Below are 18,111 nucleotides of genomic sequence, written 5' to 3'. Positions count from 1 at the left end.
GGAAAAGGAAAAAAAAATCAAATAGCACTCTAGGCATTTATTAGCTGCCTGATCGAAGGCAAATCTCCTTTGACTCCATGCTTCAATTTATAAACTGCCTGTGAGATGGAGGTAATGATACCCTCTCTTCACCCCACGGGGCTGTTGTGAGAAGCGAGTGCCAGCCTGCAGCCACCCATGGAGCTCCACACAGGAAGGAGGTGGCGTCTTCGTCCTGCTCCTCCTTCCACCTCCCTCCCCTGGTGACAGGAGCTGCGTGTCTGGAGTGGGGCTGGGAGCACTCCGTCCTGGTAGCCTGTGGATCTGGGGACTCGAGAGCCGGAAATGAACGGGCCATGGAAACATCAGAAAGACCAATGAGCATCTCACAGGCCACGGGGGCGGGCAGGCTGAGCGAACGCTATTTGCAAATCCACACTAATTGGTCATTATGGAGGGAAGCGTACCAGTCCAGGGCGAATTTCTCACAGTTCGTTTTTCATCATGCACTGATCCTTCATAACTTCCTTTCCCCTATCACTCCATCCTCCAGGGCTGACAGATATAATAAGCGGCCCGCAGGAGCAGTTCTGAGAAACGCCGTTTCCAACAGCTGTACAGGCAAGTTCTCAGAGCTATATCGGGGGGAGGCTGTCTTAAGTGTCTGCTGAGGGTACCGCCCGGCACGCTTCCCGAGCATGAGTGCAGAACACAGCATGATGCCATGTGGTCATCCGTCCCTAGTGGGTGGAATTTCAATGCCTCCCTCCCCAGTGTCCCTGTCATGGAAGGACACTCACCTGTCCCTCGGCTGCTCTTGGGACTTTACAAGGGGCTGGTACAGATGCAGCCGCCTTATTTCTGCCACTGCAGGGTCGCTGGTAGACAAGTACCTGGCTGCCTGCCTGTGCCCTGAGGCACAACCGGCCTCAGGACTGTGGTTAACCCTGACAGTGACCAAGAAACCCCTTCCTAATGGCTTTATGATTCTTAGGGACCCAACCCTGAGTTTTCTGGGTATCATTCATTAAGCAGACGTTTCCGTAGACCAGGCATCGCATCAGGCATTAGGGATACAAGGGCGAGGAGAAACAGACAGGATCCCAGTTCTTTTGAAGCCTAAACTCTGGGGGAGAGACAGACATTTGCCAGCCTACCCAAAGGCATGACAGCTTACACTCTGCAGCGAGTTTACTAAAGAAATGTATGTGATCCTGCAAGAAGACACAACAAAGGAGCCCCTGTGAGATGATGAAGGCAGGGCAGGTTCCCCTAAGTAAACGGAGTCTTAAGCACAGGAATGTGGAATTAGTCAGCAACGAGGGAGAGAAGGCTCAGAGTATAACAGACAGAAGGAAGGACTTGTGCAACGGCCCCAGTGGAAAGGAAGGCGCACAGGAGACTGGAAGACTGAGTGGGTGGGCGATGGTGCTAACCACACAAGACGAAGGCGGAAGGAGGCAGGAGCCAGAGTGTGCTGAGGAACACAACTCAGTTAAGGGTCTGTGGGCTCCATCCTAAAAGCACTGGGAAACCATCAAAGGTTTTACACAGAAGTCAGGGGACGGCACAGCTGGGTTTGCTTTCGAGAAAGCTGACTCTTGCTTCTAATGGAGAAGAGATTTGGAGGAGGAGGAGGAGTGAGCAGAGGAGAAGGGAAGAGACTTGTCTGGATAAAAAAAGATAAAACACTGCTGCTGTGCTGGGGAACATACCACACGTGTGCTGACTAGGGTGGTGGCCAGGGAGACAGAGACAAGGAGGGCTTGGAGTGGTTAGACGCAGGTGAGGGAAGGGGACCGATCAAAGGCAGACTCTTGCTGCTGGATGAGTAACTGAGTGGATGGTGGTGCCAGAAGCAGGAGAGGCCCAGGCTAGGGGGAGTGGGCAGATCCCGGTTCTGGGTTTGCTGAGCAGAATTATGTTCACATTATTCCTACTGTTATCATGCATTATGGAATAATGATGTTTAACACAGTGCCTCCACACTCACTGTCCTTACCGGATTCTGACAGCAGTCATGGGACGCATGACTGTGGGTGATAGATATAGACGCGGTAGGGAAGTAAGGGACCTGGCAGGGCAGAGCCGGCGGCAGAAGTCAGAGCAAAGGGCAGGACTCTGGAGCGGACATCTTTTAGAACACCTCAGAGTGTATTATCTTTAGTTCTTATTTTGTAAGCCACGGAGGCTTCCATTCAAATGGACACAAATCCAGCATGTAAAAGTCATGGATATTTGGACTCCCATGGGCACGAGGGAGTCAGAGCTCTGATCTTCCCCCAACCCCTCTCCTTTCCTCCAAGACCCCATGGAAGCCTTGGGGTGCCCAGGAGCAGGTTACAGGCCACAGAGACTGACCTTTCAACCCCAAACTGCCTGTGGATTCATCACAGACCTACACTCAAAAGGATTTTAACACTGTATTGCTGTGGCTGCAAAGGGGAATGAGGGATTTTCCAGAACCTGCTGCTTTTCAGGCACTGCCAGGCCCTTACATGACTCATCTCATTCAACCCAGTATCTGTCAACATTGTCCTCGGGGGCTGGTCCTATCCCACCCATCTGACAGCTGATGAAGCCAAGGCTCAGAACCCAAATCAGATAGTTCTTCAGTGGCAAGACAGGATATGAAGTTGGGGTTTCTCCAACCACTTGGTGTTTTCTTTAAAGGCTGGGGGCTCCAGGCTTGCACGGGGCGTGAGAACAGGACCGCTCTAAGAAAGGAGGATGAGCATTCTGCTCCTCGTCTCCGTTGCCTCTCCCCACGGTGTTGGCGCTAAGACCCTGGGAGACACGGTGGCTTGCTTTCACCTTAATTAGCGCAGCAATTTGCTAAATTTTGTTTTTCCCTTTTAAAGAGCGTTAATCAATTTTAGCTCAGAATAGATTGGAATGGCACACAAATTACCACGACAATCCCCAAAGGCTAAATTCTGAACATCTCGATCAACCTCGGAGCCTGAGATATGGGAAAATCAGAAACTCCGGCCGGCATCTCTGTGATCTATTTAAAACGTTATGGCTCTGAAATGAAAAGATAATGGCTCGAGAAGGCTGGAAACAAGCAATTTGCTAGAATCAGCCTCATGCCTAGGTGTTTAGTCCTCCCCAAGTTGATTGGAGATAGAGCATCCGTGTATTTCTGCAGAGTTACAGGTTCCACTAATAAGAGCAATTTGTTAAATCCATGAGCGTTACAGGTACCAACAGATGTGCCAAAAACAGGGAAAAGAATAAGATGCACCGCAGGCCTGTCCTCCAATAAGAGGGTTCTAAACTAAAGCAGCGGACAGACAAGTGAATAGAAAACATCGTCCTCTTTCCTGGAGAAGTCAAGGAAAGTTCTCAGAGGAGGTGGCCAGGCAGCTGAGTCCTGAAGGACGAGTGGGGGTTGTGACAAGGTAGGTGGAAGGGTGTGTCAGGTAGAAGCAACAAGCATAGGCAAAGGCTCAAACACTGGAGGCAGAACGGAGAGCCCAGAGGTGGTTTCTTAGAGCTGAGTAACAGGCGAATTTGCAGGAATGACCAGAGATGACACGGGAAGAAGAATCAAGAGCCAGAACACGCAAGACTTCTGAATCAAACTGTGGAACTCAATCTAGACGCAGGCAACGTGGCACCACGGGAGGATTTTAAGCAAGGGGATGATGCGGTCAAATGAGTATCGTTTGGTTGAAACTTTCTGGCCCAATTAACCCTTCAGATTTACTCAGCAGAGTCTTTAAAGCACCTTCACACACATTTTCTCGTTTGAGCCTCTGAATTACTCTGTGAGCTTGGTACTGTCAGCACATTTCTGCTGCTGAAAAACAGACCCAGCGAAAGCATAGCTTATTTATTTTGTGTCTTATGACCAGTTAATGACAATATACGAATTCAAACCCAGGTCCGTCAGACTCCTGAGTTCAGTACTGACCTCACTTGGTAACAAAATTCTCGAGATTAAAGTCACCATGGGCCTCCTTTAGATATGTACCAGGCCAGTGGCCACTTCTGCAGGTGGCCAGAACTACAGGGACCGACGCACATTCTGTGCTAAAGAAGAGGTCACTTTAATGCTTCAGATAGTAAAATCGGATTCCAGTGGTAAACACCCTAGTTAAAGACTGGGCCCTTCCAGGTGGGAGCTGAGGTGTCTGTCTTTGCTGCCGTCTTCTAAACCACAAACAAGAAAAGCACCTGGCTTGACGAGACCGAGGCGGCGCCTCGCCCGCCCTCCAGTACCTTGAGCTCGTCCGCGTTGTAGAAGTCTACACGCACGGCGGGCACCATCCAGGTCCGGAAGAGCGTGGCCAGGATCTGCTCCGCGATGGAGTCTGCGATGAGGTGGAAGTGCAGGGGGTTCCGCCTGCGGGAGTGAGAGGAGGAGTCAGGAGGGAGAATCGACACCTTTGAATTCCGGCCACAAAAACGCGCTCTTACCGATCTGTAACAACGTGGCCAGTTTCCAACAGCGATCGCGAAGGTAAACGAGGCATGTTACCAAACCAGTGTGTACTGGTGAGTGTGTCAGAGCTGACAAGGAGAGAAGACGTCTCATCCAAAGTCAGGATTTCAGGGGCGTGACGACCGAGGACCACAGAAGGGAAAATCATTGCTGACACCCGAGGCAAGCCAACCGTCCTACCAGTTATTAGGGCATCTGTGTTTCCAAAAATCCTAAGTAGAGCATATGTAACAATTTGGCCAATGCTTTATCTTTACCACTTGGACGTGCGGGCATTGGTCCAGAAGGGTCAGGTCTCTAGACTGGCTGGATGGAGCTGGCAAGGTCCCCCTCCCACAGCACAGCACTGAGTCCTGTCCTCCCCAGAGAAAACCAGGCACCCACGAAGGCACCATCAGGGGCTCCCCCCACTCAGTATCATCTCGCCCTCGCTTCTATTTCTAAAGCCTTTATTCATTCTACCTCAGTCAACCTGCGGCTATACTGAGGCAGCTCCCAAAATACAAGCCAGCATGACACAAGGGCAAAGCTTCTGATTCAAACAGACGTGGGTTCAAAGCCTACTTCTGGCATCTCTTAGTGGGGACTCTGAGCATGTCACTTACACCTCTACACGGCTGCTGCCTCATCCTGCAAAATGTTTTGAGAAGCCTCCTCTCTGGGCTACTGGGTCAATGAGATGAGAAGTACAACACACGATGCATATCAATAACAAACAGGTGGGACAATGACAGACAGCAGACATGCCTTCCTGAGGGACTGCCAGGCACAGAGCAAGAGTTCAATCCAGAAGAACTATCATCATAAATACCACTGTGCTAGGAGAAGTAACAGCATAAATTGTAACACCACAAAGGGGCACTTCTGCAAAATCGAAAGATGAGAATGACCTCGGCCCCCCACCCTCAAGGGGCTCATGCTATTTAGAGAGACAGTTAAATAGAAACACAAGGAAATGTAAACAGGAGGTGGAATGTGGTGACAAGGTTCTAGGAGAGGAAAGAAAAAGAAGGGCTGAGCGGGACTGGCTCAGAAGGATGTGTAAGAGCTGGGGGAAGCAGCGCCCTACAGGATAAATGGCTTTGACAGGAGGCAGAGGAAGAGGAGACGCAATCCGAGGAGAGGAATGAGGCTGTGGCTGGAGCCCAGGGTGCGCTAAGAGTGTGGTGGTTGAGGACAGGGTCAGCAGGGATTCGGGGGTTAGAGCGGAGCAATGAACGCCCATCGGGGCAGTCTGGACTTCATCGGCTCAGCAGGGGGATGACTATCACCAGCCCTACAGTGCTCAGCCCCGTGTACAGCGCACAGTCGCTCCCCAGCCCTGCGTTAACTTCCAACCATGCAGACGTCTGTCAGTGCCCCCTGGCCCCATGCACTCTCTCCACCTGGGCCTTTACCTACATGGTTTACTCTGCAGGAAACCCTCCTGCATTTGCTCATTCTATAAATACCTGTTAAACACCTACTACTTGCAGGTGATGAACAGGATGCTGGGGACATGGTGGTAAGACACGCCATCCCTGCTCTCAGGCATCTCACGGTCTTGTCCCTTCCTTCCTCCTCCTCCTTCCCCCTCCTTCACACTCTCCATTCCCCATTTGGTTCTCCCTCACCAGCCTTTACCTTTGAGGTCTGCCATCATTTGCTCCTAGAATTCCTCCCTGACCACCCACGACCAGCTCAGGGGCCCTTCCTAATGGACAGCATCTCAGGACCATGTACCATCCCTAGGCTGTGACCGCCTGTTCTCTTGTCTACAGCCCGCTTGACTGTGAGGTCAGGGAGGTGAAGGATCATGCCAGTTACGCTCAAACGGGAGCCCCATGGTCTAGCTCAGTGCCTGGAAAGCACTAGGAGTTTGACAAATGTACTGCATGGTTGGATGGGTGATGGAGAGTGGGCAGATCAGGGGATGAGGGGTGGACACTTCATTTAGCAGACTAAAGGAAAGTGAAATGAGAATCTGATTTAGGCAGTGTCTGTGGAAGAGCAGCAAAGATGTTGAATCCAGAGGGATTTCAAGAGAAGAGATCTCGGCTACGGGGGCAAATGGAGAGGAAGAAGATGACGACACTGGGGTTCTAGAGTTGGTGGTGACGTCTCCAGGATGGGGTGCACAAGAAGAAAGGCACACTGGAGGAAGACGAGGTTCTGGGATCGGGTAGACCAAGTTTAAGGCGATGGTGGCAAAGGCAGGTGGAGCTGGGTAGATGAGTCTGGACTTAAAGGAAGTTACTCTCCAAGGCCAACCTGCCAAACACATAACAGGTGCTCAAGGGTGTTAAGGGAGACTGAATAATTGGCCCAAAGCAGCAATCAGCACTGCAGAGTTTCTCCATGGCACCCACAGCCTGAACACTGCACATCCTCCCACTAGAGTGTCTATGCCCAGAAGGAAGGGGCATGTGTGCCCTACAGCTTCCCTGTAAGAAGTGGCCAGGAGTCCTAAGTGATGACTGATGGCGTGAGAGAGTGATGGCGTGTTTGCTTATAGACTTCCCTGAACACTAAGCCAGCGGTAGGAAGTCACAGTCCTTGGGAAGACAGACTGTCCCTTCAGCCCTCAGCGTGGGCACAGCCATCCCCCCGTCCCAGGAACCGCAGTGGAGTCTTACTTATCAAGAATGGGTGAAGGTAAATCTGTGTAGCTGTCAACTGACATTTTTATCCACACAATTTTAGACATGGGGTAACAACACCAAACAGACCAAGCTACTCATATTTGCTCCAATACATCATGTTTTCCACCTGTCTGTATCTTTGCTTGGGCTGTTCCGTCTCCCTGGACTATCACTCCCTATACTTGGAGGTCCCGTGAGTTCCTGTTCAGCCTTCCAAATTCCCTTTGTAAGTCCTCTCCTCCTGAAAGCCTTCTGTGAGCCCAGTCTCACCCTTCCTTTTCCTGCTAACTCGGTGCCTCAAATGAAAGGCAAATCTTCCACCTAAAGCAAGGCACCGAGATACAAACCCCAGCACCGGGCGCCTTCTCTCCACCGAGGCCTCCAAGGACGGGAACCATCTTTTCATCTCCATCCCCGGGGTCCAGCAGAGAGGTGAGCAAGCAGTGGGGGCTCAAGAAACACTCAGACAACAGGAAGAGACAGCCCACGCCCCTCCTTCCCTGTCTCTGTTAACGTTACCAGAAGAAGTAGAAGTCACCGACAGTACACTTGCGTCCATGGTTCAAGGTTTCGGGCTCTGCTCTAGAACGTCTGGGTCGGAACCCTGCTGCATTCACCACTGAGTGACCATAAGCACGTGACTTCATCTCTCTAGGCCTCAATTTCCTCATTTCAAATCAGGAACGATCATGGTGAGTAAGCAATATTATGATGGGTCATCATGCGGATCGAGCCATGTGATGTACACAAGGTGCTTAGCAAGATGCCTGGCACGCAGTAAGATTTTAATGTCTGTTAACTACTGGTATGGTCTGAATGTTTGTTGCTACCCAGTCCAAACTCACATGCTGAGTCCTAACGCCTATCATGGTGCCGGGAGGTCGGGCATTTGGGAGGTGATTGGGTCCCAGGGGCAGAGTTCTACCTACAGGGTTTAGTGCCCGTGTGTGTGTGTGTGTGTGTGTGTGTGTGTGTGTGTGTGTGTGTGTGTGTGAGAGAGAGAGAGAGAGAGAGAGAGAAAGAGACAGAGAGAGACACCTCACTTTTTCAGCCACATGAGGACACAGAAGTCTGCAGTCTGCAACCAGGAAGCTGGCACCCACCAGAAACAGACTATGCTGGGGTCGTGATCTCGGACTTCCCAGCCACTAGAACTGAGAGAAGCAATACATTTTTGTTGTTCACGTGCCACCCAGTCTATGTTGTTACATGTAGCTGCCAAATGGACTAGGAAAACTCTTATCAACATGAGCCTATGAATCTGTTCTTTTCTCTACTGCATTTGCATCACTTTTCAAATGACGTATCCTCCATTAGTTCCTCTATCCACAGACCACAAATGAGTTGCATGAGTAAACACCCAACAAAGAGCTATCAAGCAGCAAGGGAGGCTGAACAGGGATTTAGGCGATGGATGAGCTCAGAGTCCTCTCTCCAGGCAGCGCTCCATCTGGCGGAGATAGAGAGACAGAAGACAAACACCCACATAAACATTAGAACACGGGTGTGCCACGGCACCACGCTGCATGCACAGCTGCCAAGTCTGGGAATGGCACAGCTCCCAGGAAGCCATCTGAAGACACGACATGGATGGTTGGTGAAGGCATCCCTAGAGTTGGACAGTGAACAACTTGCACAACTGTACAGGACGGCTCCACAGGGAGGAACACACAAGCTACAGGAATATGAGGGTGGGAGAGACCACTTCTCGCCAGTGGAGAAGCTAGGACGTCTCCATGGACGACGTGGCAAGTATACTGGGCTTTTGGATGGGAAATGATGGAGGAGGGAGGAAGGCATTCAGCACGATGTCACAGAACAAGGAAAGGAACAGAGGTGGGAAAGTCCACAGTGTGTCTGTGAAAGAACACAGTCTTATTTGAGTGGATCATACAAACCAGTGTTTATTGAACACTTAGTCTATGCCAGGAATGGGGAGGATGAAAAGAAAAAGAGGTAGTCTTAATGACAGACTGGGCCAGAGCGTGCGAATTCCTAAACACTGAGTTTCTTTCTCTGAGAGAGAGGATAGCCAGATAAGGTCAGGGGGCTTGGCAGGCAGCAGATCAAAGCTGTAACTCAGGAGCTTAATCTGGTTACAGAGCAGAAGATGGACCAGCGTGGGTGAGAGGAACAGACTCTCAGAGGAGGATGCTGCAGGCACTGGTACAAGGCTTTCCCCCTCTTCCATGCTCTCCGTCTGGTCTATTTAAAGTATCTCTCCAGAAGGGAGAGTCAATTTAGAAAGACAAGGAGCTCATCTTTCAGGGCTAAACTAGGTGTTTGCATGGCCAAGGAGGGCAATGAGCCTCAGCAGGCTCCCTCAGACAACTAGGAAAATGCTTAATCAGAGGACACTCGGGCCCCAGCCCAGGGGACCACCGGGACCCTGACAGGTTGCTGACCCCACCTCAGCAGTCAAACGCAGGCTGCCCAGCAGCGGCTCATCGTGGGGAGGAAGAACGCCTGGAGTGGCTCTGCCAACGCCCCACCTGGGGTACCATCACGAGAACGTGGGTCCCGTCAACGGCACCTCCTGCGGCCACGGAGAAAGCACCTGAAAACACGGCCCAGACCACTTTTCATCGCGCCTCAGTGTGGGCCAGAAGGTCTCCCGCGAGCTTTCACTTGTGACTCCAATGCCGAGCAGATGGTCCCACCTTCATATGCCCCCGTGGGCCCCCTGGAATCAAGGCGGCCCCAATTCCAACCGTCTAACTCATCAGCAGGACGTTCAACGATCTCACCCTGCTCTCTCCAAGCTCACGTCTCCCTACTCCCTCCTGCACTCCAGCCATGGACCTCCCCAGACCGGCACGTGACTGCCTCCTCTCCTTCCTTCAGGAATAAACTGAAGGGTCACCTCTTCAAGAAGGCCCTCCATGGTCACTCCATCCAACCCCCCCCCCCCCATCACTCCCTGCCCCACTGCCCTGTTTGGTTTCTTCCTATCACTCACTAGAAGTGGAAATCTCCATATTCTCCATCCTCCACTAGCACGTGAGTGGTCTAGGGCAGAGATTCTTTGCTTTCACAAAGTACCTACTCTCTTGTTTACTCCCTGTACAACCCCAGTGCTTAGGAAGTGCCTGGCCGTGACTCAGTCCCAGGGCTTAGCTGTGTTCTTCTGCAGGCTGTGTTCACGCTGTCAACTCTTCCACAACCGCCCACACGCTGCCTCCCTTACTGCTTCTAGCCTTCTGTTCTCAATTTAGACACCATGGCTCCGAGGAAGCCATTCCGCAGAGTCAGACGCCCTCAGCGCCTCCCACTGAATTCAGGGCTCAAAACTTAGATTTTTTGCAACTGTTCTCTGCTAGATGGAGTCTTGGCATGGGGAGCTACGTTTTGTTAACAATCTTTTCCCCAGATTTTTAACAGTTCCTTGTAAATATAACCATCTAGTAATTGTTTATTGAAAGAAGGAATAAATGGACAAATGAATAATTGCCAAAGAGATCCAAATTCCCTCACAGCGGACACAATTACCTAGAAGTTGGCTGTAGAGGCCCTTAGCAGAAGATGTGGGAGTAAATTTTTTAATATTACATTAGATGATAGTTTCTTAGGTATGACATCTAAAGCCCAAACAACAAAAGAAAAACTAGATAAACTGCTCTTCATCAAAATTAAAAAATTTTGTGCTTCAAAACACACCATCAAGAAAGTGAAAAAGACAGCCTCCGAATGGGAGACAGTATGTGCAAAGCATATGTCTGATAAGAGACTGGTAACCATAATATATAAAGATCTTTCACAACTCAATACAAAGACAATTAAACAGGTTAAAAACTGAGCAGAGAATCTGAACAGTCACTTCTCCAAGAAAATATACAAATGTCAGTGACCGTAGGAAAAGATGCTCAACATCACTAGCCACTAGGGAAACGCAAATCAGAACTCTGAGACACCACGGCACACCCACTAAAATGGCTTAAAAAAAAAAGACAATAATAAGTGTTGGTAAGGATGTGGAGATACTGGAACACTTGTTTGTTACTTGTGCAATTGTTAAAATGGCTGTAGCTGCTTTGGAAAACAGTTTGGCAGTTTCTCAAAAGATTAAGCATAAAGTTACCACTGCTGAGTTACTCTGCAATTCCACACTAAGTGATATACAAAAAGAAAAGAAAAGAAAACATACATTCACACAAAAGCTTGTATGCAAACTTTAATAGTAGCGTCATTCATAATAATCAAGTGGCAATCACCCAAATGGCCACCAACTGATGAATAAACGAAATGTAATATCTTCATGCAATGGATGTTATTAAGCAACGAAAAGGAATGAAGTACTGACTCACGGATGAACCTTGAAAACGTTACGCTACCTAGAAGAGGCCAAGCACAAAAGAACAAACAGCACACGACTACACTGATGTGTCCAGGTTAGACAGACCCACAGAAGCAGAAATGTCAGTGGTCGCCAGGGGATGGAGGGATGGGAAATGGGGAGTGACTGCTAATGGGTGGAGGGATTTCTTCATGAGATGCTGAAAACACTCTAATATTAGATATTAGTGAGAGTTGAAACAACTCTGAATACAAGAAAAATCACTTAACTGTACACTTTTTAAGAGTGAATTTCCTGGTGTGTGAATTACATCCCAATACTTCCTAACTGGCCCGAGACGGGAGTGACGGTCTGACCTCTGAGTCTGGGAGGGGGAATGGGGCCTGGTCTGCTCAGCTGTGTTGCGGCTTCTTTCCTTAGGGAGCTGTGCTGTACAGCAGATAAAGTGCCCAGGTAGGCAAGGCCTGCAACTGGCCTCAGGCTGTAAAGTAAACCCAATTCATCAGGACAAAAAAGAGCCTGACTGCACCCACACTTGAAAGAATATCCCACAATTCCAGACAAACCGCAACAATGATGGTGTTTCATTCTCCACATCAGCCAAAGTCCAGGAGCCTCTACCCTACTCTGTCGTTCAGACGGAGATTGGCAAGAGTTAGACGGATGTTAGGAACTGATTTACATACACCAAAGTGAGCTGCACCCACTGAAGACAGTAAGAACTCATTCAGAAGGACTACAGAAGGAATCATTTTCTCAATTCAATGTTATTTACTTTTATTCTGCCTAACATCTAAAATAGTCTTTGATTCCAGTCACCACCACTCCCATATGTATTTTGGGAGCACTGCTTTAAGCTCATGAGAAAAGGCTTCTCCTGAACAGGCCAGCTCGAGGACGCGTCTTCCCGGATGATGGGTCCCACGTAGCTTGCTTGGGTTCGAGCAATGCAGACGTTAGGTCTGTTCTATATTCAGACCAGATCACACTTTTATAACAAAGAAGGAAGCCAGACTTTGCTTATAATGAGCAATGCTCCTGCTGCCTCTGGTTTCCCTAACTGCTCCCCTGTTCCAGGTTGGGATGCAATAAATATGGTAATACAAAGAGGCAAAGATGATTAAACCCTTAGCTCTCTCCTTGCTTTTCCTTTCTTATTTTGTCAGAAAAGTGCCACAGCCACCCTAGAAGGCAATCCAAGGTCTGCTTCTGTTAAGCTGTGCAGGGGCATCTGAGCTGAAATAATCCTTAATTATTAAGTTTACAATGGAATTGCAATTTGAGAAAAAGAAAGTGCCTGTGACAGCAACTCGAATGCTCAGTGAATCTGTTACACTTAAGAGATTTAATGGAACTCACTGCAGAAAAACCCAGCAGCCCGAATGAGGGTTTTTCGGTTTGAGCTCTTGGTTGGAGGGAGGACAAGTGGCCTTGACAATGTGGGAAGATTCGAGGACAAGTCGGTGTCCTGTCAGAAAAGCTCTCCATGGAGAAGAACTGAGCAAATCAAAGGCCTCACGGTGTGGTAGGTGCAGCAGGGGTTCTAGGGTCTGCCAGAATCACGGCTGGAACCCCAGGAGCATCACTCACTCACCTGTGACCTTGAACAAGCCGTTTACCCTCCCCGAGCCTCAGTTTCCTCATTTGAGGGGATACTGGCATCTACTGTACGGAGTTGAGATGAAGGCCAAAATACAGTGACCCATCCTTGGCACCTGAGTTATACGAATTTGTTCTCTTTGGGTTTAGATACACATGTGTGACCATGCAGCATAGATCTTTTATCTCTTCAAGGTATTACATGTCCTTCCTGTTATTTCCCCCTAACCTTATTGAGATACAATTGACAAATAGAAATTGTATATATTTAAGGTATGTATTAAATATTTTGAAAACATTTACAGTGATATTTTTATATATGTATACATTGTGGAATCATCACTGGAATCAAGCTAATTAACACATCCATCACCTCACATAGTCACCCTTTTCTTTTCTTACCCCCACACCATTTTCTTAAGTCTTACTAGAACACTATATCGTCCAGACCTTTAAAACTATGATTCACACTCAACACAAAAGAAGATGGTAACTGAGATCACAGGAGTGACACCAATGTCTACATGGTCACCCAAAATGATGATTAAAATTAAGAACATGACACTCAAAGTGTAACTTTTTAAGGGCTCAGACTTTGCAGTCAGACTGACTGCGTCCAAAGCCAGCTCTGCCCAGCCTCCCTGTGACCCTGAGCCATGACTTCACAGACTGATTCTCAGTTTCACCATCTGTAAAATGGGGGTAACGGTAGTGCCCTCATGAAGCTAGATGAACATTCAGTGCATTCGTATCTGAGGACCTCTTAGAGCAGAGCCTGATGCAGTGTGAGAACTACCTTCCTCCTGTTCAATAAATAAAACGCAGAAATGTTTCACATCCATTACCTCTTCTGCTATTCAAAACAGGGCTCTGTGAGAGGTTGGGGAACAAGCCAAAGCTCCAAGAAGTACAGTGACTTTTCTGGGTCACCAGTTCCTAGATGGAAAGGCCAGAACCAGAACCTACTTCTGTTTCTTTGCTTTATTCAAATCCTAGGTGCCTCCATTTAGAATCTAGAATCTGTTTCTGTAACAAGTTTAAGCCTGAATAAGCAATAAGACAATTAGAGGCAGATACTTTTCACAAAGATGCTTGTTTTATCCTCTACGTTCTTGAGGGGCACAAGTTAAAAAAAAGCATCAAAACCAGCTGCTTGATATGCAAAGTAAGGGAAATCACCCAGCTTCTTCCTGCCAACAGAGCTGCAGTGAGACAGCAAGTAGATCATCCTAGCAAACAAGTATTACATTTTCACAGGCTGGTCTACCCTCCTGCCCAGGAGGTAAGCACTTCGTTGCTAAGTAAATATATATATGTATTTTCCCCCTCCGCTCACTAAAAGTTCCATTTCCTTGAAGAAGAACTAAACTTCCCAGTTTATCTGCAACTGGGATTGGAGTTACATGCATTTCCCCAGTTTTTCTTTATACAATCTTCCATCTGGGGACCTAGACACATATTGTGCTGTTTCCTACTAGGGCAACCTTTGCTCTCATATATTTTGTATTTTTTCTCGTCCACCTTTTTTCTTCATGATAGAGGTTGCAGAATGAGATGACCAAGAAAAATATGTAAAGAGAAAACAAAACCACGGTTACGTTTATTTCTACCACCCCAAACACAACACATAAAAATTATATTTTTCATGTATTTTTTGCTAGTCTTTCAACTCCTGTATTTTGCCCATGTAAACGTGTATATGTATGCACGTCACACACGTATTTATATAGTGGAATGACATTATGCATACGTTTTTGAATTGTGTTGTCACTTATTTTATATCATAAAATATTACATTTCCACGTTATAACACTTTTTAAAGCCAACGAAGAACATGGTTTACTATAAGAAGATGTTCCAGTATTTAGACTTGCTGTTTGTAAGTATTATTCAAGTTCTTATAATTATAAGCAAATATTTCATAAAAGCTTTTTCTGTAGTTAGGAATATCCTTTCAGAATCCCTAAAATAGCCATGTAGGGTAAAGGTCTTCGGCAAATATTATGAACGTTCTTTCTAAAAGGTTATAGCAAGTTTTAGTGCCAGCATCAGCATATGAGAGTGCCCAGAGCACTTTTTGGTTTTTTTCACTATCTTTTAAAATACAGCATGCCCACTGTCATTAGGTGCGCTACAGAAGCAAAACTGATTTGATGTAACAAAGCAAACCTTAAATGAAATTTTACTAAAAATCATGTCTGGAAAAATAAATCTAATTACTGTAATTAACAGTGAAAGCCAAAAGAAGCATCCTGCAGCCCTGTTATTATACTATTAACATTAGGAAGGTACTTCATTTGTCAAAGCATTTTGTAATCATGTATTAGTTAATCCTTGTAACGTGCTTTGGAAGCAATGAAGCTATTTATAGCCGGGCTTTCTCAGCTGAATGCCTTTCAGATGTCCTTTTGTCTTGATATCTCAAATCATTATCACTAGCATATCAATTTATAATCATTCTCATTTGTAGAATTTCAAGGATGGGAGGGACTTAGTTGGCCATTTGGTCCAAGGAGATCAAGGAGTCACTGATGTGGGGTGCAGAATTTTCAAGCCACATACTGAGAATTTGCTTTCTTCTCAAATCCGCACACCGCCATGAAAGAATGGAAAGCCATCAGCAGCCGATAATAAAACTACTGCTATTTTTAAACTTAACATCTTTGTGCTGCAGTTACCGTAGGAGTAAAAGTTTGTACTCAGTAGGATTCTTACGATTTCAACAGCTATTGAAATTGTTAGGCTTGTATTTAAGTACTACTGCAATTGCAATCGTATTTACATCTCACACCACCACCAAAAGTTTTTATGACCTGAAAATTTGCTGTTATTGAGAAATAGCATAAGTGACTGTCTATACACTTCTCTAAAGGATGGGCTTTTTTTTTTTTTTTTTTTCAATCAGGGAGAGACCTGAGTTCTCTACTGGAGACAAAGAATAAATACATGAAGGCTGAAGACCACTCATCTAATTCAATACTTTGCCTATGTCATGCCTGGTTTCAAGAGGCAGGTGACTGCTACAGAGTGTCAAAAGTTGCACAGAAGCCAGGGTGGTGGGAAAGGGCCCCTTTTGATTCGGCACCTCCATTTCCTTCTCAGATGTACACCTGAGATTCCAGTGTCGACCGGACAGAGCTCCCAGGAGGACCCGAGAGCCCCGGGCAGTAACTGAGCACGTAATGTATTCACTGGTTGCTCACCTCTCCCAACTCCCTCGCCAGCTCCCGGAGGGCCGTGAATCAGATGTTTTGCTAACCTGCCAGCTGACTGCAGGAACATCAGGGGAACAGTAAGAACCGTCCAGGTGAGTTCAGTACAAACACCGAGCTAATGAATAAATGTTGTTTTCACCCATGTGAGTTACGCCGTGAACTGATGCCCAGCAAAAGCTAACCAATACAAACTACAGCCTTAGGAGTAAAATGACCTGCTCAAAATCACTGAGGTATATAGTGGCACGCAAGTGAGACTGAACTAAGTCTGGGCTAGTAGGCAACTGGTTGAATAAATATGTCATCAGGTTATTAAAATGCAGTCTCCTCGATTCACTTATTAAACAAGTAAAACATTGATTGAGCATATCATACATGTTAAATACTCTGCTAAGATACAGAGAATATGGGAACAATAAGGCATAGCTCCTGTCCCCATCAGCCCCAGGTTCGTCTACAGAAGACATAACATGAATAGATAAATAAAATACAATGTAATAAATACAATGACAGAAAGATACACAGGGTATTACTGGCTGGTGGAAGGGGACCCCCAAACCAGACTGACAGGTACAGGTGGGTTTCCTGTTGGAAATGATGCCCACACAAAGGCTTAAAGGATAAAAGGAGTTTGCCAGGTTCGGATGGGGGAGAAGGTGTGAGGAGGGGAGAAAGGGGCAAAGAGAGGAGAGTCATGAAAACCAGGCAGGGCACACCCCATAGAGGGTGGCGAGCTACCAGCAGAGCAGTGCTGCTGGAGCCCGAAAAAACCGCAAGGAGGAGGGAGAAAACACTGCTGAGAAATGACATCAGGTTCTGGACGGTCGATGCGCCACAGTAAAGAGATTCAGTTCTCTCCCCTTGACAAGCAGCGGCCAGTGAAAGGTTTTAGGAAATCAGACTTGCCTGTTTGAAATATCATTCCAGCATGAGAGAGGATGGGTCGGGGAGGCAAAGAACAAGTCCAGGTGAGAGTACACGCAGACCTGAACTATGCCAGTCACGGTGGGGACCAAGAGAAGGGGTGGAACTGAAAGTTACCCAGGAGGGAGAGCCTCGAGGCACTGGTAACAGATGGGCTGGTTGGGGGACTGAGAGAGGTGGACACGAGGTGAACCCCGGTTTCTCACAGGGTAGAAAGGTCTCGGGTGTCTACCATCCCTCCCATCTCTGTTTATGCTGTTGACAGCAGATCTGGGTAGAAAACTTTACAGTGATCTCCGTTCAGTTAAACTCTGAGAGCTTTTCATGACTGTTCCTACTGCTAAGAGCCTTCTGGGTCCTGCCGTGTCCTCTGACACATTTCCATTCTGTTGGCTGCGGTGAGGGAAGAGCTTCACCCACACCCTTGGTAAGAATGTGAGAACAGAGCCGAGGACCCTGGCGGGAGCTGCAGATTCAATTCTGGACACACCCTGAATGTCTAGGTACCAATCAAAACAGTGAGGGGACAGGAGAAAAGTCCCCGGAAAAAGTAGAAGCAAATGGTGGGGGTTTAACTTGGAGAAGCGACGACCCGGGAGAAGAAGGTCACTTTCAGGCGGCAGAGGGAACTATCCTTTGTGTGACTGTCTCCATGATGACGCGCCAGAGCCAACGGACATCATCACGTGATCTGCAGTTTGGAAAATTTCAGTTTGATATAAGGTAAGGCTTTCTAACGGCCAGAAGTGTCGGAAGGTGGGGTGGGTACCTTGGAATAGAGTCAGCATCCTATATTAGCTTGCTAGGGCTGCCGTAAAAAAATGCCACAGACTGGGTGCCTTAAACAATTGGAATTTATTTTCTCTAGTTTTGAAGGCTGTAGTAAGTCCAAAACCATGCTGTCAGCAGGGTCGGCTTCTTCTAAGATTTTTCTCCTTGGCTTGCAAATGGCTGTCCCTCTGTCCTAATCTCCTCTTCGTACAAAAACCCTAATCATACTGGATGAGGGTCCACCTGTAAGACTTCATA

The 18,111-nt window shown here is 47.5% G+C and overlaps 1 protein-coding gene across 5 annotated transcripts in view; it reads right to left on the bottom strand.

Moving 5' to 3' along the window:
- LARGE1 (LARGE xylosyl- and glucuronyltransferase 1) overlaps positions 1-18,111 on the bottom strand; it is a 488,258-nt gene that overhangs the window by 237,024 nt on the left and 233,123 nt on the right. For all 5 annotated transcript variants that reach the window (XM_064491518.1, XM_031463153.2, XM_064491519.1 and 2 more), the window contains exon 5: positions 4,207-4,330. In XM_064491518.1, coding sequence (XP_064347588.1) covers positions 4,207-4,330 — 124 coding nt within the window. The remainder of the gene's footprint in view (positions 1-4,206; positions 4,331-18,111) is intronic.

This window comes from Camelus dromedarius, chromosome 11 (genome assembly GCF_036321535.1).
Source record: "Camelus dromedarius isolate mCamDro1 chromosome 11, mCamDro1.pat, whole genome shotgun sequence".
Lineage (NCBI taxonomy): Eukaryota > Metazoa > Chordata > Mammalia > Artiodactyla > Camelidae > Camelus > Camelus dromedarius.
The sequence above is the reverse complement of the archived record's forward strand: the minus strand, read 5'-3'. Positions and strand labels throughout refer to the sequence as shown.